At 39.9% G+C, this 26835-nt stretch overlaps 1 protein-coding gene across 1 annotated transcript; it reads left to right on the plus strand.

The window, feature by feature from the left end:
* On the plus strand, positions 1-26514 carry Glrx3 (glutaredoxin 3). Its single transcript, XM_026411085.2, has 11 exons — positions 1-154; positions 6382-6490; positions 13133-13207; positions 13885-14086; positions 18599-18771; positions 18983-19044; positions 21101-21158; positions 22858-22910; positions 23997-24036; positions 24125-24217; positions 26269-26514. Exons 1-11 carry the CDS (start codon positions 57-59, stop codon positions 26317-26319), a joined length of 1014 nt encoding a protein of 337 aa, XP_026266870.2. The 5' UTR covers positions 1-56; the 3' UTR covers positions 26320-26514.
* Positions 26515-26835: the final 321 nt, after the last annotated feature.

A 26835-nucleotide genomic window follows, 5' to 3' on the forward strand; every position in this document is an offset into this window, starting at 1 on the left:
CCGCCCCACCCCATCGAGCCGCCCGCGCTCGACTGCTCCTGACTGGCGGCTGCAGCATGGCGGCGGGGGCGGCTGGAGCTGCCGAGGCGGCGGCGGCGGTGGTGGAGGTCCGCTCGGCCGGGCAGTTTGAGGAGCTGCTGCGCCTCAAAGCCAAGTAAGCTGGGCGGTGGGTGGCGGATGGCGGGTGGTGGTAGGGAGGTCGGGCCGCGGGGAGGTCGGCCCCTTGGCGTCTGACGGGCCTGGGCCTCGGGCCGCGCCGGCGTCGCCCGGCTCCCGAAGCCCGCCCCTCCCGGGACAGCGAGCAGGCGGCCGCCCGGCCTCACGGCGGCCCGGACCCGGGATCCCCCGCCGTCTGGCCCGGGCGGCCGGGCTGGGCCGTGGCTCGGCGGCGCGGGGCGGCAGAGACCCCCGCGGAGCCTCCCCGCCGCCGGAGAAGGGCGCGCCGGGCCGCCCGGGCCGCGCTCCGCCCAGCCCGTTGCCGTTTCGGCTTCCGGCCCGGCTGGGGGCGCCCGGGCTGCGCACGTGCATCTCGCCCTTGAGCGGACTGCGGAAGGAGACCCTGGGGTGCGTGGGGCGCGAGGGCGGGCCGCTGGGGTGGCTGGACCGCTGTGCAGCCCGACCCGGGTCGTGGGGGCCACGCTGTGCTGTGCTGCTGGCGCTTCGCTCCGGTGTCCCTCTCTTGGGACCCTCAACTCGGCCGCCCACCAGCGGGTAACCCCGGCAAGTGTTGTAACCGAGCCTCGGGCTCAGTGCCTGCCTCGGGTGCAAGGAGACGGCGAGTGTAAACTGCTGCGGGACTGGCAGCAGGAAGCGCCCTGCGCTGCACCGACGTGAGGAAGTTCAAGTGTGAGTTAAAACTGGCCTTTGGGGGCCCCGGGTGTGGCTTAGTGGTGGCTCTGGGTTCCACCCCCAGCACCAAAAACGAATGAAACAAACAATTCTTTAGGCGTTTATTTCAGTTTTACCTGCGATTTTTTTTTTAAGGGGATAGATGACATTATTCATTGATGGAAGCTGGGTTTTGATTCATCCAACTAACCAACACATGTTCAGGCAGCACAACAGTGGAGGACACCAGAGGTGGCCTAATGAAATTTAATCCTTAAATAACATTTAAGGACTTGTGTGGACCTGTCCTTAAATGTTTTGAATTTACCATTACATTGAGAAGACTATTTTTTGTATGTTTCACAATCCTTAATGGAGAAAGTTCAAGTTCATATACTTTTTGGATGTATTCTTGCTTGTGGTCTGCCCTGGAGATGACCCAGTAGTCTAAATTCTTCAAGGTCACCAGGCTAAATGGGCACTTGGGAAATGAAGTGTGACATCTGGGGAAGGAGGGAACCGTTGCTGCTCTTTGTGAAAATAGAAACATTTAAGAACATTAAGTAGTATTCCATGTAACACTTTAAATGAACTTTTCAAGTCATAGCTTTTCAGTTTTAAAATTTGATAGGAATTGAGATTTTTGTCTTGGCTTAAGCCACTTACTAGATGTATATGTAAGTTACTGGAACCTCAGCTGGTTATACAATGGGGATGTTTACACATTTGCAGAGTAATTAAGAGGTTTTACCCATTTTAAAAATACTTGAGTCTGGCATGTGATAGTAAATGGTAGTGTTAACTGCAGATGAAAAACTGAAGTAGCAGAACCTGTAAAAACAGAAAAACAATTGTTGTATTGATGAAGAACCAAGATTCATTATGTGGTCTGAAATCTCGCAAGTGAGGATTTCATCCTGATCTTTCTCTAAGTGTTTTCTTTAAACAATGCATTAGGCATATTGAACAATCCATGAAGATGGAGATAATACTGTTATATATAATCCAAAAGAGGACATTGTTTTGTTTGTTTCAGGTATATGTCATTATAATATTGGATGTATACATATATGATATAATATACTTAATTGATACTGAAAGTAGAGCATGATATGTGAATATCATGGCTAACTACTAACATTAAAATTATGCTTTTAGTATAACTAAGACACTTTTATGTTTTTGTTTGTTCTTAACATCTCAGGGTGTTAGGTAATGCTATTCACAGATGTGGGAGTGCAGGGAAGTTAAACTACTCTTCAAAGCCATGTTGGTGGTGATGTAGCTGAAACTTGAATTCAGGCTTATTTGCATATTCTTTTTTTTTTTTAAACTCGTGTGGGATTATAATATTACAAAGCCTAGTTACCTATTCCAATTTTTAAAAAATGTAATCAGATTGTGTTATTTTTCCCCATGGCATTAAAAATTCCTTGAAAATTTGATTTTTAGTGGCTTTATAATATTTTGTTATGACCATTAAAAAACTACATTGTTGAACATTAGATTTTTCCAGTTACTAGCTATGTAAGGTAGTGGGAAATATTCATATTCATAAATTTTTGTCTTTTAAATTGTTTCCTTGGACTGGGTATCAGCATATATGTGTGGAATTTCTGGGAGATCTCAGTTTTTACCAGCAAGATATGGAAGTGCTTCTCTCACCATCTTTTTTATCATTAAATATTTTGATTTTAGAAATCCTTTTGTCAATTTGGTGAAAATTGATGTACCAGCTTTAAAAAATTGAGATATCAATGCACAGATCTTCATAGTCAGATGTGATGAATTTTGACAATTGTATACATATTAGTAACCACCATTCAAAATAGGAAAATAGAACCCCAGGGGTTCCTCTAGCCCCTTCTCCAAAAACAGATTTCTTCTGTCACTGTAGATTAGTGCTCTTGAACTTTCTGTAAAAGAGTCACAGTTTCTACCCTCTGTTCCTTCCTTCCATCCCTCCTTGTCAGTACATTTTTAATTGAGGAACTTTACATGATTTGATTCTTCTACTGTCCAGCAAGGACACCTTAGTTCTGCAAAAGCTTGAGTCAGGGTTTATCTCAAGATGACCTTGCTTCAATTCTTTTATTTCCATTTGAATTATGTAAGTACTGATGACAATTTCAAATCCCTACCTAGGATTTTTTGGGATATAATTTTTTGAAGCAATTTACTTTAGGGTCATTTTTATTTTTATTTTAAAAATTTTTTTCTGGGGAGTACCAGGGATTGAACTCATGGGCACTGAACCACTGAGGCATACCCTCAGTCCTATTTTGTATTTTATTTAGAGACAAGCGTCTCACTGTTGCCGAGGCTGGCTTTGAACTCGCAGTCCTCCTATCTCAGCCTCTCAAGTTGCTGGGATTACACCCAGCTAGGGTCATCATGGCTAGGGTCATTTTTAGAGCAGATGAATCTGCCTGATTCTCAATTTCTAACACCCCATCTAAACAAGAATCAGTTATATGGTATTTGTTTCTAGCCTATCACACTGAAGAATAACACAGATCAGAGATAATTTAGTACCCTCAACTTCAGTCATGTTCTCAAGATAAAAGCCTTAAAAGACTGTCTTGATGTATTGTGTCAACATGAGAATTATAATACTAAATCAACATAGCTGAGATTTTCTCCTTTCCTATCCTTTTTAATTTTCATCTCTTTAGTCCTGGAGCTGACCTTTATGATTGTCAATACTCCCATCATTTTAAAACTGTTAAGTATCCCTGTTACTTCTTAAATGTTTCAAAGCCCATACTGAACACCTGCTCACCCTCCCCTGCTGCTGCCACCATCTGTTGAATGCAGATCATGATCTGCTGGGTGGGGGCTCCACAATATGTCCTTTGCTGCCATAGGCGGGCTTTCCTTTGGAGCCCCTCCTAGACTTGTTGTGCAGCCAGCAGTTCTCCCCTCTTTTTCAGTCCTACCTGTGATTCCTGTCCTTCAGTTTCTTCCCTTCAGCAGATGGCCTTGCTTTGTACCTGAGAGAAAAGAACTTTAATCAGCATCTGCCTGATCCCCCGCTCCTTATACATGACTTTACCCATCCTTTTTTTGAGGGGGGTGTACCTGGGATTGAACTCAGGGGCACTCCACCTCTGAGTTACATCCCCAACTGTATTTTGTATTTTATTTAGAGACAGGGTTTCACTGAGTTGCTTTACCTCTTGCTTTTGCTGAGGCTGGCTTTGAACTCAACAATCCTCCTGACTCAGCCTCCCGAGCTGCTGGGATTATAGGCACCCAGCTATGGCTTTACCCATTGTTTATTCCTTGGCTCTGATACAGAGGACACTGCCCCTCTCTCTACTCTGGAGGCCCTTTTCCTGCCTCCCTGCAGACCATGCATTCTCAGCTGTCTCTGGTCCTCAGCCTCTCCCTCTCCATTTGAATTGTCCCTGCACAAAATACACATATGAAGGTTTCCTTGTATCAATAATTTTTTTTAAAAGCTGATTCCTTAGATCTATCCTTTTCTTGTGCATGGTACAAATCTCTTGAAGTAGATTTCTAGCAGCTTCTGCTTTCTTACCTTCAGTCCGCCTCTGCTGCTGACTGATGTGCTTCTGTTATCCCATTCATATTCCTCTTGGTAATGTTAGTTGCCCTTTCTTGATGCATTTAATGGTTGTCACTCCTTTTTGTGTTTTGTAGTGCTGGGCATTGATTCCAGAGACTTGTGTATATTAGGCAAATGCCATACTGGTGAACTGTAACTTCAACCCACTCTTCCTTCTCACACCTCTCTGAGACCCTTTAACCTCTTCCTACTTCTAGGCCTCCTTTCCTTGTCCTCCACTTGGCCTGACTTGGTGTTGGTCAGCCCTGAGGTCTGACCGTGGGTCCAGTGTGACTCCTCTGCAACATGGTGTGGCTTTTTTTCCCTCCCAGATCTGTAGGTCAAATGCAGATATCTTCACTGAAAGCCCACTAGACTTCTCTCCTCCCAGGCTGACAGCTTTGTGCTAGAGTTCGAGGCCATTGCCACTTCCAGCCCTCAGTCTCTAGCCAGAGCTGGAGTTAGCCTTGGACTTCGCCTATTCCTGGACGTCACTAAACCCTGCCTCTGACAGCCTCATCCTCCCTGTGCTTCCACTTTCCTCACATGGGCCTGCTCTTTTCTCACCTGTTATCTCATTGGCTTTTATAGCGCTGGGTTCAATTCTCAGCACCTCATAAATAAATAAATGAATTAAAGGTCCGTCAACTAAAAAAAAAAAAAAAAAAAAACTAAAAGTTTTTTTTCCCCCTCAAACATTGGTTGTCCTTGGTTCTTTCCTCTATGTAACTTTTTTCCCTCAATTATTTTTTTTTGAGGAGGATAGTGTTTGAATGTAGCATCCTATAAAACTAAATTAATTTAGGTTGGATATGAGGATAGAAATAAAGATAGCTATTGTTGCCACAATTATTTTGTATGAAAATGATTAAGGGGCTGGGATTGTGGCTCAGCGGTAGAGCGCTTGCCTAGCATGGGCGGGACCCGGGTTCGATCATTAGCACCACATAAAAATAAAGGCATTGTGTTGTGTCCATCTACACCTAAAAAATATATATATATTAAAAAAAATGATTAAGGTAGATATGCATTTAGGCTCTTAAGAACATAGCCAGTAATTTATTAATCCACTATTCTAACTGTTCATACTAAACTACTTAGAAAATCATTTGTGGTATAAGATTAAAATTATAAGAGGCTGTTTTTGTAAGAGACATTTTTGTTTTTTTGCTTTCAACATTTTATTGTTATTCCTATGGTCACAATCATACCCCCTTTTCCACACAATACTATGTATAAAAAAAAAGTAAATATGTTAATAATGATATTCACAAACATGGGGCCCCTAATAAAGAAATTCCTTAGGAGTCTGAAAATAGAGTTGATTTATATACCTATTAATTGAGATGGATGGACATTCAGAACCACTTTATGAAGGCTAGGTTTTTGTTTTTTTTTTGGGTGGGGGCGACTGGGGATTGAACCAGGAGTGCATAACCACTGAGCTACATCCTCAGCCCTTTTTTTAAAATTTTTTATTTTGGGGCTGGGTTGTGACAGTGGTAGAGTGCTTGCCTACCACGTGTGAGGCACTGGGTTCAATTCTCAGCATCTCATGTAAATAAATAAATGAATTAAAGGTCCATCAACAACAAAACAAAAATTTAAAAGTTATTATTTTTTTTTAAATTTTGATCAGTCTTGCTAAGTTATGGAGGCTGGCCTTGAACTTGATCTTCTTGCCTCATGCCTTAGCCTCCCAAATTGCTGGGATTACAGGCATGTACCCCATGCCTAACTACATGGGCTAATTCTTAATTTAAGAAATATCATTGATTTGAAAATTCATCCAAAAGGGTCTCAGGCTGTGCATAATGTTCTTGAATTCAGTCTGCTTATAATATACCAAAATCCTACAGTATTAAACAATTTAGGCAGTTCTTTTAAAGGTTTTATTTTTGTAGTAGTATTGATCTACATCAGTATTTACTTATTTCCAAAGTTAATATAATTTTTAAGAAGTTTGTTTCATTAACTCACAGGTCCCTCCTTGTGATCCATTTCTGGGCGCCATGGGCTCCACAGTGTGCACAGATGAACGATGTAATGGCAGAGTTAGCTAAAGAACACCGTGAAGTTTCATTTGTGAAGGTATTGTATTTTCAGTGTTATGTGTTTTATGTTGTGGATTTGACTAGATTTTATTAACTAATACAAAGGAGTGTTGTGGAATTCCAAATATTTATAAGTAGCATTGGGATATTTGCAATAGATTATAATTAAAACTCTTAAAGTCATTTTGCATTTCTCAAGTTAGTATAGAAATAACCACACTTTCCCTGGTATACTTGGATGGGAAGTATCAGGTTGGGCAAAGGCAGAGTTATTTGAGAGAAAGGGCAGGTGAGATAATTCTCTGGATAATTGTGGCTTTAGGATAGTTAAGGTATTAACCAGACTTAATTCATGGAAAGGCTGGGTGGGATGTGTAAAAGGCTTCCTGAAGGGTCTGTACAGGTTGCTGTAGCCTGGGGAAAGGATGAAATTGCTGTCCTGGACTGGGTAAATGCAAACTTGTGGAAGCTGAAAATCTAACCTGTCCAGGAAGCAGAGGAAAGGGAAGCCAGGCAGTCTTTTCCTTACCTCCCTTTCCTCACCTTTTGATGCTGGGCGTTGAACCTGGGCTACGGTATACTGTGCCTCTGAGCTCTGCTCTCAGTCTCCTCCTTTGGTTTTTATTCTGGTTTTGTGTGGTTTTGCTTTTGAGCAGACAAGTACTAGGAAAATGATAGTTTTGACTGTGGGTTAGCTTACTTGATTTAACACATTTAATGTTGTCATTGAGGAGTTGGTACTGATTTAGGCATCAAGGCTAAAATATGAGTTGAGAATAATGAATTATTGGGAAGGCAGGCATATGTGTTCAGAAGTCTGAATCTTTAAGATTCAAAGCAAGCAGAAAAACCAAAGCCTTGTTTTTTAAAACCAGAATTTCTGAGTTCAGACTTCACATAAACAAGTATACCCACATGTAGGCTTAAAAATGAAACGAACTATTTGAATGCCTCTTTTTATGTGAATGGAAAACACAGAATTCTATATAGTTGGTGATAATATTTTCAGACAGTTTCTGTAAGATGTTGGCTTTAAATAGGTATTGTACTCTGATGGCTCAAAAATCCAAACAGTGTATGCTTCTCACCCGTGTTTTGCCTATCAGCTCTGTTGTCCCTTCCCATATGTAACTGCTTACATTAATTTTGCATGAACCCTTCCAGTGTTTCTTTATGCATGTGGAACAAATATGAATATAATAGTCAGCTTTTTAAAATTTAAGGACTTATTTAAAATTCCAACGAAATGTGTAATGTAACCTTAGGATGCAACCCTAAAATGTCCAATATAAATAATAGAAGGGGACATTAAAGTTGCATGTTTGGTCAGTGATAAAAGATAATGATTACCAGTGAAATGAATGATTAAACATCCAATCGTAAGATTAATCAAGATGATGGTAATTGTTTGAAGTCTGCTTTATGTGTATAGTGTTACTGGTTTAGGTAACACATTGTTCTCAGCTGCCATCTGAATGATTTATTTAAAATGACTATAGAATTACTGCTCACATTGGTATCAGAGTTGGTAGTGAGATTTTAAGTTGTTCAAGTGCTTAAGTGTCTCAATGAGCCAAGATAGGAAGCCCTGAGTGTTGCTGGGTTATTGGGGCACCTGAGCCTGACTGCCCTTGTGGGGTGACAGCAGTGCCAGGTTGCTCATTCTTTTAAGAGCCACCCACTTTGCAGAAACTCATTCTGTGGTATTTCAGTAGACATCGAAGGTAAATGTAACTTGCATGGAGTTTGTAAAGTAGGAAGTTAAAAGGCAGTTGCTGAACTACAGTGAACAAATAAGAAGTGAAATATTTGAGAAATCATTGACCTTTTCCAGTAAGACTCATGCAGTTCATTTTGAAACAGCTTTCTTTTGTTAATAGGGGCTTCTAAATATTTCTAGATTATAGGACTAATGTTCTGCTGCCTTTATCTGTGTCTCTTTTGAGACAGAGTCTCAGCATGTTGTCCAAGCTGGTCTCTAATTCCTAGGCTCATGTGATCCTCCTGCCAAAGCCTCCTCAGTAGCTGGGACTCCAGGGCGTGCTGCCTAGCTTCCCTGTCTGTGTCTTCTAATGTGATTTGTTCATTTTTTTTTTTTAAGATAATACAGTAGTTTGGCATTTTTGACTTGTAAAATGTAGGGATTAGTTCATTTTTGTCAGTGAGATTTACAGTCACTTAAATAAGTGATCTTTTTACAGAGTCATTTAAATAAGGTGCTGTCAGACTTAGGTGCCCTGACAACCCAAGTAGCTCCAAGGGCTTCCAGTCCTTGGCTCACTGAGACACTTAAGCACTTGGAACAACTTAAAACCTCACTACCAGTCTGATACCACTGTGAGCAGTAATTCTATAGTCACTTTAAATAAATCATTCAGATGGAAGATTGTAAGGTCCTCTGACTGCCAACAATTTCTTATTTTGTAGGAGAGAATAAAAATATCACCTTAGAAAAGTTAGTTGTGCAGTTTTGGTGTGAATGTTGAAAGGCAAGGCTTTCACACTCACTGTCTCTGAGCCTCTTATTGTCCTGATGAAGACTAGGAAGTGCACTGATGCCCCCTGGGTGCCACAGCTGTCTAGGATGGGTGGTCCTCCAGCTGCCTGAATGGCTACTTTGTTATCTGGTTGGAATCCTAAGGTGTGGGCCCTACCCAGGCTCTCAGACCTCCAGGGTCTTAGAGGACAGAGATGAGTTGTTTCTGTTGTATAGAAACCTTATGTTTATTCAGAATAGAATTAAAAACATGTCAGATGTCTTTTCAAATAAAAGATTTTGTTAGTACTTTACCTAAAATGTGCATATACATTTATCAATTAATTAGTTGATAGAATCTTTCACAATATGGTATCTGGCAGAGGAGGTGAGAAAGAGGAAGTAGTACATGGTGATGAACAAGTTGAGTGCTGCTGGGTATATCTGAGAAATAAATCAAATGGATCTGAAAATGGATTTTTCCCCTGTGGTTCTCTTTTATCATATAATGCACTGTACTACAAAATTTCCCCAGATCAGACTTAGCAGCTGGCTGATTGGTTAGTTTTTTATGCTGTTGTGTTTCATTTAATATTAAGTTTGTTTGTATAATAACTGCTGTACTTATGTCTGTACATTATAATTTAAGGTAAAAAGTTAAGGACATTGAGGAGTTAACATACTGAAATATGTATTTTTTTTTCTCCTTAAAAAAGAGGAATCTTTATAGTTTTATTTTTAAATATTTTGAAATAGGCAACTAACTTAAAGATACAGTTCACAATTTCTAGTTTCTAAATGTCTGTACAATCACGATGTGAAATGGTTCTAATGATAGTACCTGTTATTAAGAGGATATTGAGTCAGTACATGAAACATTTGGAACTGTGTCTGGCCTAGAGTAAATTGTGGCTGTGAACTGTAACTGTCATGCCAGTCTTTGGTGACCCTGCTAAATTGAAGTGAAATAGAGAGAATTCCCCACCTCTGGATTAACCTCATGCTTCCCTGACTTCATTCCTTCTCATGCATACACAGAATGCTTGGTGAGAAGAATCCAGGGCTTGAGATTCTTGGAGTAGAAGCAAGTGGTTTCCACCAGGGAGATTCAGATTTCATTCTGAAAGTGTTCATGTTTGTTTGGTCTCAAAGGCACATATAAATCCAGTTCTTAAAGTGTTATCTTTTTGATTGAAGTAGAAGAAAAGTTAACTGTGATAGTGGAAAGAAGCATAGATTTTATGGTTTCTCAGCTCTGCCACTTATTTTGTTTGTTTGCTTGTACTAGTGGGTAGAGATCTCAGGGATGCTCTACCACTGAGCTACACCCCCAGCTCTTTTTTATTTGTATTTTAGACAGGGTCTTGCTAAGTTTCCAAGGCTGGCCTGGAACTTGTGATCCTCCTGCTGCAGCCTACCTAGTAGCTGGGATGACAGGCGTGCACACTGTGCTTAGTTCTACCACTTATTAACTGTGTATCCGTGGACACAGGTTACTCCGTGATCTTCTATATTAGTCAGGGTTCTCCAGAGAAGTAGCCTGTAGGATATATGTATAGAGAGAGAGCTGTATGAGAGAGGATTTACTGTGGAAATCTGCTCACCTAGTCATGGAAGCCAAGAATCTGCACCACCTGCCCTCTGCAAATTGAAGAAGCCGAGAAGCTGCTCTGGTCTGAAGGCCCAAGAACTAAGGAGCTGATGGTGTGACTCTATAGTTTGGGGCCCAAAGCCTAAGAACGTGGGGGGTCATGGGGACAAGTGCCAGAGGCCAGAGAACCTGGGATTCTGATGGCCAAGGGTTGGAGATGGGTGTCCTATGACTTTGCCTTTTCTTTGCATTTTTGTTTTATTTGGGGCTTTAGCCTATTATGTGGCCCTCACACATTGTGAGGGTAGATACCCCTTCCTTAGTCCACTGATTTTAAATGCCAGTCTCTTCAGAAAATACCCTTGCAGACACACCCAGAATAATGCTTTATTAGTTAAATTTTATTTCCTATAGGTATAATGTGAACCCAGTCAAATTAATGTCTAAAATTAATCACACCTCCTCTTTACCTTCCCAGCTTTAAAGCTGGGGTGATAATGTGCTGTATACCTTTCAAAGTAGTAGGCTACAAAAGGGTCATAGTTTACAGTAGGCTGTCTATGAAAGGTAGCTATTGTTAGTTATCTTTTGAGTTCTTTTGACTGCAGATCATTTAAAAATATTTATTTGTGATTAAAATTATTATGTTGTATTAGATCCAATATTTTCAAAGAATTTTCATGTTGAAAAGGATTTAAAAAAGCAAAAAGAGAAAAGAGTGCTGGGGATTGAACCCAGGACCTTGTGCTTGCTTGCCAAGACTCTACTGCTGACCTTCATCCCCAGCCCTGCAGAGTCTAGGACTTTAGGTGCCTTTGACATTCTGGAGGATGTTGTGCCTTTTTCTGTATTCCTATTCCTTGTTCTGTAGGAATTGTTTGTTACCGTTACCTTAGATTTGTTTTCTGGGAGCTGATTTGAAGGGAGGCACTTGTGGTGATCCTTCGACTTCAGTAGGAACAGCAAGTGATTTGCTTCAGGAAGAGCTGTCTTAAGACCTTGTGGGAAACCAGTAGGAAAATCAGAAGAGATCAGATTTTGAAAAACCATGTAGGAGTTTGTACGAGTCGGATGCTGCCTATATTTTTCTGATTTAAGACCACACTGCCTCTTTCCTGCATGGCATTGTTTGTTGATGGGATGTCTGTCTCTTCTGTTAGACTCCAGTAGTACAAGGGTAGGAACCTTTATGGCACAATACCCAGCATGTGGTGGGTGCTCCACAGATGGTAGCCAAAAGGAAAGGCTAATGAGCCGAAGTGACACTGGACATGCCCTTGTTTTCAGCCTCTCTGGCATTCTTGTTCAGAGTGCAGAATTGCATGTCTTAAAGAGAATGGTGCACACATTTCTAAAATTAAAGAAAAAGTGTGTTTTGAACAGCTGTCTGAGAAAAACTTCATCTTTTTTTGCACCTTTTTAAGATTATTGAATGGTTGATGTTAATTTAAGATACAGAATGCATTTTTAAAAATGGAAATTAATTAACAATATTGTTGCAAAAAGGGTGCTCTAAAGAGATAAAACAAGATAGTGGAGCAGCACCTAAAAATGTGTAAGGTGGAAGGCATAGATCACAGACAGATGGCTGCCTCCCTCTGCATTGAGTTTCAATCTAATGGAAATCACCTGACTGGTAAAGCTGTAGATAAAAATAGTATTCCAGGCCCAGTGGAGATATCTCACTCTTGAAGAAATTCAGTGTATATATTTTAAGCACTTTTTAACAATTTATCAATAAATTTTATTTCCTATAGGTATAATGTGAATGTAGGTTTTTATTGGTTTCAAAAAGTTTATATTAAATTGACAGTCCTGTGAGATAAAAATATATCTTGGTTTTTCTCAAAGTATAGTTTATAGAGACCTACATAAATAGCTTATAGTAATTGTGTTCTAATTATTTACAAAATTGTGTTTCTAAATGTCCTTCATATCCACGTCGTCAGATATCACATTATATCTTGTTGAGGAGCCTCAAGGAAATCATCAGACAGAGTATAATCATCTTATAGTGAATTTCCATGTATGAATAGACCTGAAGCAAGTAACTTGGCAAGATATCTGCCTAGTGTCCAGCAGCCTTGTAGGAGTTAAAAGTAAAATTTATCAGACATCAATAGTTTATTGAAGAAATACTCCTTTTGCTTCATAATTTGCAGAAGGCTGCAACTGTCAGTCATGATGTACTGCCTCTTGAAATTAGTCAATAGAGCAAACAGCAAGAATTGCTGTGGGCAGAAAATAAGCACTGTAATCATGACATAACTGGGGTCAGTGATTTATGGATTTCAATATAGTAGTAGCTGCATATGATTGAAAATTTACTAGGTCACTAGTGCACCAAAAATTTTATTCACAGCCTCCAGGCATCTTTTGAAATGTGCAACAAAATAAAAACCTCTGAACCTGTTTTGACACTGCAGACTCCGTGGATGGCATGCCAGCCCAGTGAGTCTCATTTCAATGTAAATGTGTCGTAGACTTTTCTACCATACTCTTAAAAACGCCAGCTACTTGGAGGGGTAATACAAGTGAAACTGATTTACATGTTGAAGCAGTAAAAAAGGACCTTGTAATAATCAAGCTTAAATTCTTTTTTTATTTTAAAGTTGGAAGCTGAAGCTGTTCCTGAAGTATCTGAAAAATATGAAATTATTTCTGTTCCCACCTTTCTGTTTTTCAAGGTAAGGATAAAGGGTGGTACAAGAACATCCATCTCTAGTGGGCCATTGGACTGTCCATGTTGGTTCCTTTATACTCTTTCTGGACCCCTTAACATGAGGCATTTGGTTTTTCCTGGCCTTGCACTTTCCCCAGTGGTCTCATTGTTTGCCCTGATGCTGATGAGAAGGCCAGAGAGAAAAGCCAGGTGGTTACTTCTTAACCAGAGAACATACCCTTGGCTGCAAATTGTAATGTTCCCTTGTGTTGAATCAGAAGTTGCTTGTTTAGGGCATGTGCCCAAACATTATGAAGCATGTAGCTGCTTCTGGCTTGATTGATGATTTTTAGGAAGCAGAGGCAAATCTTTGCTTCAGGGTACCCACGGTATTACCATAGTTCTTCAGATACTTCATATTTAGTAATAGATGCATCCCAGCGAGCGTGGGGGAAGATCTTTTTGGATGGTTTGACTGTGGTGGTGCAGTATTTTCATCACACATTCTCAATAAAAGGGCTCATGTATTTCTAAATTGAGTGCCTTTCAGGCAGTTGGTAATCAGGTTTTTATTTCTCCAGTAACAGCGTTGACTTGTTTAAAAATTGACTAGAACTATGTATGTACTCGCTATAATTTGAGTCTAAAATCTCTCTGATGAAGGAATGCCGTATGTATTCTAAATGACATTTTAAACTTTAGAATTCTCAGAAAATTGACCGATTAGATGGTGCACATGCTCCAGAGTTGACCAAAAAAGTGCAGCGACACGCATCTAGTGGCTCCTTTCCACCTAGTGCTAATGAGCATCTTAAAGAAGATCTTAACCTTCGCCTGAAGAAATTAACGCACGCTGCTCCCTGCATGTTGTTCATGAAAGGAACCCCTCAAGAACCTCGCTGTGGTAAGAAGCTGCGCTTGAGATGGTGTAAGCCATGCAGGTGCTTTGCCAATGTAGGGTGCAGTTGGGGTGGACATCTTTTGCTTCTGTTCACATGCTTGTAGAAAATCAGACAAGTAGATGAGAAAAATTAGTTTGCGTTGTAAATTCGGAGAAGATTGGAACCAGAAGGGGTCCTAGAAATTATCTAATTCAGCACCTTTGTCTTATCCATGTAGATGGGAAGTTGATTCACCCAAGGCCAACCAGTGTCGGAGTTGAGATCAGGTTCCTGCTGTCATGTTGCTGTCTCTGTTGATGGGCCTTTGGCCTGTGTAATTTTGCTCTTAACAGCTTCTTTCTTGGCCACCTTCTTTTCTTCACTCATCAGATTCAGTAATTTAAAAACTGCAATATTTTCATAGTGTTCGTGGGCCTGTGTTGTGTACTCTTGCCTTCCCTGTTGTTGATGTCTAATGATTGCATTATTTGCCCATTGCTGTCATTTCCAATTTATAGCGGCTAGTAACTTAAAGACTCCCAATTCTTGGCTTATAGTACCCTTATTTTCTATACACATAGATGCTCGTAATTGTGTCCTTAAGTAAGTTTTAGAGTTATTTGACCCCTCTGGTATTGGGTTTATGTTGTTTTCTTTTTACTGTGCCTGGTACAACATTATTATGCTTCATAATTGAGCATTCAATGACTTTTGATGATGCTATTGAGACTCTTAAGAGTATTTGTTTCAACTACACAGGAGGGAACTTATTAAGATAGGTGGCAATAAAATTGAGGATGTAATTGATATGGTTTCTACATGTCCAATGTGACTTTATAAAAATAGCCTAGCTTCCAATATAAATTTCAATTTTAAAGTCTTCCCTATATGGTTATCAAATTATATGTTAAGTTATGAAAAAGTCTACTTTTAATCGTAAAGTTTCAAGATAAATTCTGTTTTAAAAGTTGAAGAAATGATTCTTTTATTTCTTAGTTCTACCTAAAAAATTTCCTGGTCAGTGTCTTCCGTTTCAGGTGACACCTTCTCTGAAGGGACTACAGGCTAACCTGCTCTATTGCAGGATTAACTAAGGCAGCGACAGACGTGTTGCATGAAAACCATTTCTGGCAGTTTATGAGCCCACCTAATATGAGGACTCACGTCAGTCTCATGGATTTTATTCAGTACCTTCATTCCAGTCTGAAGGGCAGTATAACTGGCTATAAAATGTGGGCGAATCTGTCTGCTAGTTTTTACATAGCAAACCTAATGCTGTGTTCTCCTCTTTGGGATCTGAATGATGACTTGGTGAAGCTGGCAAATGGCAAAACCAAAGCTGGGGGAAGGGATACTCAGCCAGAAGAGGAAAGGGTGTGCTGGAAGAGTGATGGGCATGGTCAAGTGAATGAGCTTCGTTTGGCCCTGCTTAGTAACTGGGCACAAGTAACTACCCCCATTTCCTTCTGGGGGTGTTGGGGTAAAGTCAGTCTTGGAGGGCCTTTTCAATGTAGATGTTATATTCAAGCAAATTAGAGGTAAACTTAGAAATACTCATTTTTCTTCACTTCATTAAACTTCATTTATGATGTATTAACTGACATTTAAAAGATTACACAAATAAAAATCAAAAAGTTTTAACACATTTTAGAGCAATCTGAAAAACACAGCATTATAGATATTTAGGGAATGAAATAAGTAACTAGGGAATTTAAAGGAAGATTTTTAGATGCAGATGGTGTAACAGTACAGTTTCTTCTGTTCTAAGGCTTGTTTTATTCTTTACGACTTTGTAACTCCATTTTTAAAGGGCTTTTCTGTTTCCTGATATTTTGGGTGTTGTCTTTCCTACCCAGAAGATAGAGTGAGCAGATTGCCTTAGGGCGTTGGTTCTAATAAAGTGTCTGCTTAGGATACTTAGAAAGCATTTCCTGTGTGTCTGAGCCCTCCTGCTTCCTTCCCTGGCTCTTTTTCTCCTTTCTGTGTGCTTTGCTGCATAACTTCATCCTGAAGCTGGTTTCTTTTGGGAGCATAAGGCCTTTCCCTCTGCTGTCTTCTTGAGCCTGCCTAGAAGAGAATTGTTTTTGCTCCTTTGTTAACACCTCAGAGAAGAATTGTAGGTGAGCTCCTGTAATTAAAAACCAAGTTTTTTTCACCTTGTGAAATCAAGTGGCCACTCTGGTTTGGCAGAGTTCGCTTTGAAAGTACTACGCTTTAGTAACACCGTTTTGATGTCCACTGTAGACTATGGCTACACTTGATTTTTAAATTGATGGCCCCCATCTCCCTTTTTGAAAGTCAGAAAACCATGAATAAATAACATTTAAATTTGAATCCAGGAAGCTGGAAAAGCCATTTCTGGAGCCTGTCCCTGGCTCCCATGCAGGCCACAGCTCTGCCTTCTCATCCTTTGCTGTGGATTCTGCCTGTAGAATCCTGTGGTGTATCATGAGAGAGCCTCAGTTGTCAAAGACTTGGTTGTCTCTGTTCTGTGCAGCTCGGGAGGATAGAGAGGACACTTAGGTGTGAAGGAAGAGTTTCTAGAAGCACTGAGATGTCTGTCTTCTTAAACAGAATTGTTAAGTCTTAGAGCAAGTTAATTAAGTAATTGGGGAGTTCTTACAGCTGTTGAAGTTAAGACTTGTAGCAAAGCAGGTGTCTGACCATAGAAATTTCTCCTGCAGTGAGAGTCATCTGCCTTGTTTCAGTCACAAAAGCATATTGCAGAACTATTCTTTAGGGGTTTATTGTTAGATAGTTATTAAATGTGGCAGTTAGGTGTATTACTCATGTCATGAGTAGACATGACTGCAGGTAGAAATGGTGACTTTGTGGCAGTTAATTAATTTATTTTTTTTTTACTTTTAAGTATTTTTATTTCTTGCATGCATTTTTCTTCAAACTGTGTAAATATTTTGTCATTAGAATAAAGCTTTCTTACTACTTTATCCATAAGGAAAACATTTCCAGTCTACCACTTTAACCCTTAAAAATGAAATACTACCAATCAATCTTTCTAGTCTGCATGTAATTGCCTAAAGCTAAAATAAAGCTCTTTCTCAGCCAGTTACAGTAGAAATGAGTTAATATATTGGCAGCAGAATAACCATCAGCAATCAGCCGTTAGCTGTTTACTAATGAACTCCCAGATGAATGAAAAAATTTCAGTATCAGTGTTTTACTGCAGGCTGTACATGAACTTAACACTCTGTTGTAGGAAAAGAACTTATAGCTGTACAAATAAATACTAGTGCTTCATCTTCAACTGCAGATCTGGAAAATGAAGCTCAGTTGTAGATCTGTTTTAATACTAAACATGCTTTTGGGTGATATCAGGTTAAGCTTATCTTTCAGTTAATCTTATGCTGAATATTATGATTTGATTTGATTTGATTTGAAAATAATTGCAAATGCTGTTAAGTCTTATAGGAATTTTGAATCTGAAGAATAGGTTATTTTCTAGTGAGTTACGACTATGTTTGGAAAGAAGAATGATGAGATGAGAAAGCATAGGGTGGCTCAAACTAGGAAAAAAGATTGGTAAGAATTAGTTTATGGAAAGAAAAATATCCTTTTTTCAGACTGGACTAACAGGTTTATAAAAGACTGATTCACACTCTTATTCTTCAGTACTAATGTTATAATAAGATGATGATGTCAAGAAAGTACAGAACAGAAATGTGTCACAAAAGTATAATAAAATCATGGAACATAAAATTGTCACTACAGTGTAGCAAAGAAATTACATTACACACTTTAGGGAATGTAAATAGTTTTAGAAAAGAAACTGTCAAGTGATGACATGAGATGAGAAAGAACACTGTCAATCTATTGACAGTTCATATATAATGACAGAGAAGATGGCTTTAAAATTCAATGTGCTGTGCCCATTTCAGCCTGAGAGAAGATGTCCCTCCTTGATTTCTCATCTGTCCTTAGAGATGTTGAGGACTGAGAACTGCTCAAGTGGGCACTCAGGAAGCAGGAAAGTGGCAGTGGAAGTACACAGTTGGGTTAAAAATAACTGCTGTCTTGAGTTTTTCCTCTAGCTAGAGCTGACTCTCCTCTGCTCTCAGCATGGGAGAGTGGGAGGGGCTGTTCAGAACGTCCAGATCAGTCCCTCCACTGGGAGGAAGTCCTGGGAGGTGGCTGTCCAGGGCCTTCTGCCCTACAGTGGATGAATGGTGCCAGAGCTTCAGAGCTCTCTGCTCTTTAGCCACTAAATTTCCTTCCACAAAAAATGTTCCTAATGGTAAGAGCAACTTTGATTAATACACATCCTTTTTTTTTTTTAAAGCTTCCAGTTGTGTTAAAGAGTTAAGTCATATCTGAACATGTGTGGTTCAAGGTCAAATGAGAGTTTCTTGGGATGTATCTTCTCTTCACATATTATTCAGCTGTGCCAGCTAAATCTCTGGCAGAATAAAGGCAGGCATCTGTGTTCACTGGGTGATATGTACTCTCAATTAATTTATAATCGTGTTTATGTATATGAGAGACATGCTAAATTCTTTGTTTTCTTTTTCTGTATGCAGGTTTCAGCAAGCAGATGGTGGAAATTCTTCACAAACATAATATTCAGTTTAGCAGTTTTGATATCTTCTCAGATGAAGAAGTTCGGCAGGGGCTCAAAACTTACTCCAATTGGCCCACCTATCCTCAGCTCTATGTTTCTGGAGAGCTCATAGGAGGCCTTGATATAATTAAGGTGAGGATTGAGAAATCTGTACCTTGTAAAGAAATTCCATTTAGAGCATACTTATAATTAGTCTAAAGTACACATGAATCTCTGCATTTACTAATATCAATTTGGAATAAAAGTATTTCTGAATAGGTAATTGATCAGTATCATGGTGTGATGGAGATTTATGTCATAGTACAGATTTCTTAAACTGATGTGTATGTTATGTTTATTTCAGGAGCTAGAAGCATCTGAAGAACTAGATACAATTTGCCCCAAAGCTCCCAAATTAGAGGAAAGGTAAGTGTTATAGAAGTTTCAGAGTCTACTCTTACTTTAAAAATATTTTTAAATCCTGTTTTTGCATTGCTTTTTCTTTAAAGAAATCAAGGATTTGATGTTTGCCTGCCGGGGTCATTGTTTGGTGTCAAACTAGTTATAGAGACTTGGGAAACTCTAATTTGAACTGGAGAAGCATTAGCCACAGTTTAGTGATTGCTTAGATATTCTTTGCTCTTCTGGAAAGTCATGGTTTCAGGTGGATTAACCAAGTTTTCTTCCCTCCCTGCATTTGGAGCCAGGATCCTGTTATTTGGTTCTTGCCTGAGGATGTCAACACAGCACTCTTGTTTAGAACCTTGAGTGTGTGCAGTGTGAGAAGCTGATATTCCATATGTGTTAGACTTCCCATCAGACCCTGGATACGTCTCATTGCCTTTCTAACTATGACACCTTAAAATCCAGCAGATTTTGGAGCTGGAAAATTTTTGTCTATTTTATGGAGGATCTCAATCAACTTTAGAAGAAACTCATAGAAATTTTGGACTTTGGTATGTAGGGAGAATTAAAGGGACTTTTATTCAGATACAGATGGATTAATGTGGAGGTTTAAAAAGGAATTGATTTTGAAATACATCAAGTCAGCCATTTGCAGTTGGGCTTGAGTTTGTAAAATAAACCTCCCTCTTAAAGTTTTCTTATCATTTAATATTTTGAAAGTTTCTGATAGTGTTTGATAATGAATACCTTGTTCATTCGCGCTTGAGTGGTAAAGTGGTCCTCCGTGGGTGGTGGGACTGTATTAATGCCCCGTGGGTGTCCATCTGACCCCTGCCGCCTGTTCTCTCACAGCCAGCACCCTTCCTGCCTTTTTTTTTTTTTTTAGTTTTATTTTTTTAAAGTTTAGTTGCCCTTCTTGCTTCTTAATGAGAAAGTGGTGTCCTTCTGTTGACCACACGTCCTCACTTGTTCTTTCCTATAGTGTGGTGACGCCCTTGGCTTGTGACAGCTGTAGCCTCTGAAGACGACTGTTCTTTTATGTCTAGATTTGCTGTTCAGGACCCATTTTCCTTCTCAAATAAATGCTCATTGCTGTTTATGCTCTTCTGTCCACTGGACCTTCCGTTTTCCGAATGTACTGCTTCTAAATCTCCTGTGCTTTAGACACAGACAATAATAACTGGCCAGGATTATATAGACCAGCAGAGTTTAGTGTATTTTGAATAGTAATTTAAAGAGTACATCGTGAGCCGAGTTTGTGGGCTTGTGATGTGTTTTGATAGTACAGAGTGGTCTGGGTGAGTGATGCGGGCCAGCGTCCTGTTTCTGCATCTGCTGCTGTGTCTGAGAATGGGCTAGACTTCATTGGAGGTGAGATGATATGGCCATGTTCATGATCTGTGCATTTCTTTGTGACTTTTCTGTAGAGAGATTTTGAGCTGTGGATTAATTACCCTGTGGCACCAGTGGAGTGAGAATATGGTGGTGTGACCCATTGTTCTCACGCTGACTTTTTCTGAGTGTGACTAAACTTTGGGGCTAACTACAGATGATTAAAGTTCCTGACAGGAGTTAGATTATTTGGTTTGAAAGGTGGTATAAAGTCATTATTGCATTGGTTTTTTAGCAGCTAGCATTAGTCAATGTTCTGGGATTTAACGCTTTCATCCTCTAGCCTGCCCAATGAGCCTTAGGAGTGCAGAACTCTACAGAGTAGTGAGACACAGGGCTCGTGGATCTAGTTCTGGAAATTCTGCCCGATAGATGAGCCCCCTATTGAATAATTCCTTCCTGACTTGGTTATTATTATTATTTTTTTTTTAGTACTCTGAGTTGATGGGCTTAAATTGCAACTTGAAGGAACATTCGTTGCCTAGGAAGCCATATTGTGTTTTACAGTGGCTCAGGGAGAGCGTGAAATAAAGGAAAATGTCAGTGCATTTGCTTGTTTAATACCACTCAAAGCTGTGAACTATCATCCTGCTATCCCTCAAATACGCATGTTACTCATGATGCAGAGCAAAAGTGGTGTTTAATAATTGAGCTGAGCCATTTTATATCAATTTTCTCTCTTCAGGCTTAAAATGCTGACAAATAAAGCTTCTGTGATGCTCTTTATGAAAGGAAACAAACAGGTAAAGAACTCAAAAATGGTTTTATTTGTAATTTCTTTTGATGTTAACATTTGCAACAAGGGGACAGTTAAATCTTCTTTTCCTAGCTTTAGCTAATGAAGCTGTAGCAGTATCAGGAAGTTATCCAGGCCTTAATTGGTGCTTATGGAGATCAAGCAAAGTAATCTACATTTTGCTTGACTTTATCATCAACATCTCAGCAGGGTGCATTTCTTTCTGCTGCCAAACTTTGTCAGCTAACATGGTCAACACTATTTAACACTTGCTGGTCTGCTAGTTGCTGTCCCATTACCCTTTGTTTGAGTGTGTGGGCTGCTTTGGTGTACTTTGTGCGGGGAAGTTGGTAGTGCTTGGGTTCTTACAGTACAAGTGTCCACGGTGGGAAATAAACCCTGGCTTTGGTGTGTGTGCTCTCATATGTTTGATGAATGAGTAATTCTCATTTATAATGAGATGGTTCTTGTAGTATTTTTGATGAAAATACATATTAATTTTGCATCATTTTGAATATCAAGTTTGATAGATCACTCCCACGGATGGCTTGAGTAAAACTAATTAACTTTTGGATTGGGATTAAGATGGTAATTTCCCCAGACTAGCCATTGCATTTATTTTGTATTTTACTGGTTTTGTAGCAATTGAATCTCTCTTAAATTTCCTGAATTCTCAGCCAGTCATTAGGATAGGCAAAGCTGAACAGGGTTTGGCTTACATTGGAGGTGTGGAAACTACCACTGTGCTAGCTGAGGCTGACAGAGTGAGGAAACTGCCCAACACATAGGACAGGACACCTTGGGCAGGTGACTCAGCCATAGAAAGCTGCTTTGCCCCTTGTAAATGGGCTTCATAGGACTGTTTTGAGAGTCAGGTCACCATAAGGAATATGAAAGCTAATATTACAAATATAATGAAACTCATTAGTTAATATAACGCAGGTAATAACAGCAAGGAAGGTCATAGGGATTTTTAGCATGTTGAAATCCATGCTATGTTAGGATCTATATTCTTTCACTGTTCAGTGTATTTGTTAAAAATAAATGGAGGAAATGAATAACTCCTAGTAATGATAAAGCGGCATCCCTCCCCCGCCTTTTGAGATTATTTAAAGTAGATTTTTATTCTCAACATTCTTTTTTTTTCTGGAAGCCCAGAAAGAATTCATACATTTCAGAAACACTATTGTTGGAACTTTTAAAATGTTTTATGTGTATCAATTTTTTTCCACAAGATTCTTAGGATTTGGGGTCCTGTGGCATGAAAAAAAGGCATAAGATTTCCATAACCACCCCCAAAAATTGATGCCATATAATGTAAAGATAAATTTTTAAAATGGGGTCAAAGTTGGGAACATGACAATGATTATTTTAGTTATTGCAGAAAGGTTAAGTGTGTTCAGATAAATCAAGTAAGGAAGAAATTCTCTAGAAGGTCTAGACTTGATTCAGGCACCTTCTAACCACACAGACCATGAGCCACTAAAGCACATGTCACCTTATGAGGCTGCATGCCTGAGTAGGTCTATGGGCTGTGTCTGGGAAGATGTCTAGAGGGTCAGTGCTTGAAGGAGAGGGCTATGAAGAGTCAGGAGCCGAGCAAATGTAGTGGCCATGACATTGGACAAGCGCTGCATTGATTGACAAAGCATTAGCTGCCATCATGACAATTGGGACATATAAAAAATGTAATTTTTTAAATTTAGGAAGCAAAATGTGGATTCAGCAAACAAATTCTGGAAATACTGAATAGTACTGGGTATGTAAATCTTGTTTTCAAATGGTGTATTTAAAAAATTCTAACTTTAGTTCTGCCACTAATGCTTTTCAGTTTTAATGTCTGGATTTGTTCATACTTTTAAAATCTATTTATTTTTGCTATAATGTTTTATGAATGCTTTAACTTAAGACCAAAGTAGAACTTTTTGGGCCAGTGTTCTCACCATGCGTAAAGACAGGACAGGGAGAATATTATAGGTTGTTTTAAAATTTTCTTTTAAAAAAGTTGTACTTTCTAAGCAACACATGAAGCTGATGGGCACACATAAGGTCCATCACCTGGATCTGAGAGGGGTCCAGTTGAACTTACATTGCAGCACCTCTTCTTCTGATGTGCTCCGTGGTGAAGCTGCCAGGTGAGAACACTGCCGTTCGTTGACTTCTGTGGTTCAGAACAAAACCACTTACCTGGAGATACGTAGCAAATATTCTGTTGGGCTTGTCAGATGCTTCTGCTTACTTTTACTTCTCTTCCTTGTTTCACAATTGCTTTTTTAAAAAATTTAATTTGTATTTAAATCATAGCTTTAAATAGATTATATTAGCCTACCCTATGAAGTTATAGGGAAGGTAATCTTAAATACTTCAGCATGCTTTAGTAGGATGGAAAGCATAGACAATGTAATGTTAGAGGCAAAAAGAAAAATGGTTAATTTCTTCAAATTATTGTGGCATTTTATAAAGGAAAATATGGTCAAGTTAGCGTAATTACTACCTCAGGCCCACTCTGTCTTCCCCCTTTTCCTGGGCCTGGAGGGGAGGCTGGCTGGTTTTAGGTCATTTTTTTAATGGCCCCTTTCTTTGTTATTTACGAACATTTTTCTAACCCTGGGTCTGACCCTTTATTGTCTAGAGAGAGATCCAGGTAGATCTGTGTCCTGTGGTGATTTGTTCTTTGTCATCCCTGGCAGATCTAAGAAGTGAAACAGTTTCCATTGGCCTAGAACTTAGGGCATTTTGTTAGCAATATCTACTTTTCTTGACTATTTTTAAAACACCAAATAGGTCTTATAATTTTTTCTTTTACAACTGTATTTCCTGTTAAAATGTTCTCTCCTTTTTGTAGTGTTGAATATGAAACGTTTGATATATTGGAAGATGAAGAAGTAAGTTCTGGGGTTTCTGTTTTGTTTTTTGTTTAGCTTTCATTGTAGGATGTTGTAGGAAGGTTTCAGGATCATGTTTTTTCTTTAGGTTCGGCAAGGATTAAAAGCATACTCCAATTGGCCGACATACCCACAGCTGTATGTGAAAGGGGAGCTTGTTGGAGGATTGGATATTGTTAAGGTAAGGACTCTCTATCCACTACCCTGCAGCACTGATAAGTGGGACACGTTTGGAAACCATCATTGCACATTGAATGGAAACTTTGGGGTTGTCGGACTCCTGTTTTCTCCAGCCTCATAGTTTGCCTGTTCTGGACTAGTACTTCTGTTTTGGAGTGTATAATGTCTCATCCTTTTCATAGTCTCTGCTGCTTCAGACTGTTCTCATCCTCTCCTTCCTGGATTAGCCAGCGATTTCCTTCCCTGTTGCTCTGGGCCTTCTATAGAACCTCGTCAGCTCCCATCCAGCTGCCAGCCAGTATCCAAACTCTTGCTTGGCATTCAGTGAGCCCTAGACTGTGGCCAGGCTTAAAAAAACCATAGTGCACTAAGTCCATAGAACTTTCTTCCATATTTTTCTGCTTTTCAGCATTTCTTCACCTTTGTCCCCTTGGTTTTGGATTTTCTTTCATAGTCTGTAATTAAACTTGTTTTCTTAATCCTGTAAAACTCACTGGTCTGTAAATGTCTGGCTCCCTCCAGCTAGAGACATTTGCTCCTACTCCTGAAATTTTTGTGCCTCTTTTTATGTTGTCATGATTTTCTTCCTGCATTTTCTTTATCCTCCCTCATTTGTTCATGGTGCGTGAAGATGAGGCAGGAGCCTGGAGGCCCAGAACTGGCCCTGCCCTGCGCACCACAGTGGCTGCAGATCACTGGCCTCAGTCAGATGTTATTACTCTGTAACTGTTGGATGGTAAGCATGTTGAGAGGTTCCTCTTGTACTCTCTGAAACCCTTCTGATGCTCTGTGTACTTTAGGAGCTCAGCAAGTGATTGATGGGTAGACTAATTTACTTTTTGGCTTGTTGGACTTAACTTTTCTTACATTCAATGTCTAGAACTTAGGGCAGCCCCACATCTAGCACCTGTGTGCTGCACAGCTCTTGATTAGCCCACAACAATAAAGGGAAGCTGTAGCTTTGACACCCTGTAAAAAGCTGTAGCTTTTTTCTACCCTGCTGCTGCCACTCTGGGAGGTGGCTGTGGTAGGTCAAGTGGAGGGCCAGCTGGAATGCTGGTTCCTGAGAAGCTAGGACTGTCAAGAAGGCGGGCTGCTGAGTTTCCTCCAAGGCCCAGACTACCCTCAGGCCTTCCTCCTGCTTGCTTTGTTAGCAAGTCTTCTCTGTCAGATCTCTGACTTTGAAGTGGAAGACAACTAATAAGAAGTGCTACTTCTGGTCATATTGTGAAGGGAAGGTTTTTAGCATGCACTTTCATGACGTGGAGGAACCCCATCCCAGCTGAAATGGCACTAGTGCACGTTTACAAAGCCAGGGCTTTTGAGCACCTTGACTGTGGGGCCTTCATATGGAGGTTGGATCTGTTCCTGCTTCTTTTCTTGCTGAGTGCTGCAGCCATGATGGCTCTGAAACACATCAGTGAGGTAGTTTTGCTGATCTCATTCCTGGAAGAAAAAAAATGTTTAACACTAGCTTTTGGATAACCCTAAAGCAACAAAAATAGACCTACATTTTTCATTTTACATGCTTGCATGCGTAAACACACATACAGGGCCATCTGCACCTGCGGTTTTCCATATACAGATTCAACCAATGGAGAATTGAAAAGTATCTGGGAAAAAAAAGCACCATATTGATGACGTCTAGACTTAGCCCCCGTTGTCGCCATTCTCTAGACCATTCAGCACAGCAGCTGCTTATGTAACACTTCTTTGGCATTAGGTATTATAGGTCATCTGGAGATGACACAGGTCACATGGGAAGGTGTGGGTGGCTGTATGTGAATACTGTGCAGTTCTGTGCAAGGGACTTGAGCATCCATGCTTTCTGGCGTCCTGGGAGTCCTGGAACTGCTCCCCTGTGCATACCAAGGAACAGCTGTATTCAGTTTTTGTGACATAATGTTTAGTTTGAGAATGTTGAAAGACTTGGGGTGTAAATGCAATAGGAGTTCCTTTTTGTTCTCAGATGTTGATGAAAGCTGTGACTTGCAAAGATGTTTTCATTTTTTATATGTGCATTTACATTATTGTTACTTTTTTTATTTTTAGGAACTGAAAGAAAATGGTGAATTGCTGCCTATACTGAGAGGAGAAAATTAACAAGTGTGGTGCCCAACTATTATAAGAAATATTTAATTACAGTGGAGCAGTTCATGATTTAGTCCTCAGAAATGGACTAGGAATAAAAAATGCTTCTTACTCAGTTATGCTTTGTGCATTTCACAAGGTTGTACTAAATAAATATATGTTTCATTTTTTCCACCAAAAATAGAATGCAATAAACATCTTCAATTAAAATAAGTGTGTAAAAAGGTGTATTTTTGTAGGGATGTTAACCATGTAGTTACTGTAATGAGTCCCTTTTAAATCTCTCTTTCTTAACGTGGGCTTTTGTAGCTGGAGGAATATTAGTATTGAGAATTTGAGAGTTGTGCTGTGCTCCCTCCCCATCAGCCTTTGAGCAGCTCACATACCAGCCCAGCAGCTCCCCTCACTGGCGAGAGTTCTCTCTGCAGCTTTGGGAAATTGAGATGAAATCCTTTTGCTGGCATCTGAGCCCCGCACTGTGACAGCGTGGAGGCAGTACAGGAGGTCTGCTTTCAGACCCGATGCTCA

The sequence above is a fragment of the Urocitellus parryii genome, chromosome 5 (genome assembly GCF_045843805.1).
Source record: "Urocitellus parryii isolate mUroPar1 chromosome 5, mUroPar1.hap1, whole genome shotgun sequence".
NCBI lineage: Eukaryota > Metazoa > Chordata > Mammalia > Rodentia > Sciuridae > Urocitellus > Urocitellus parryii.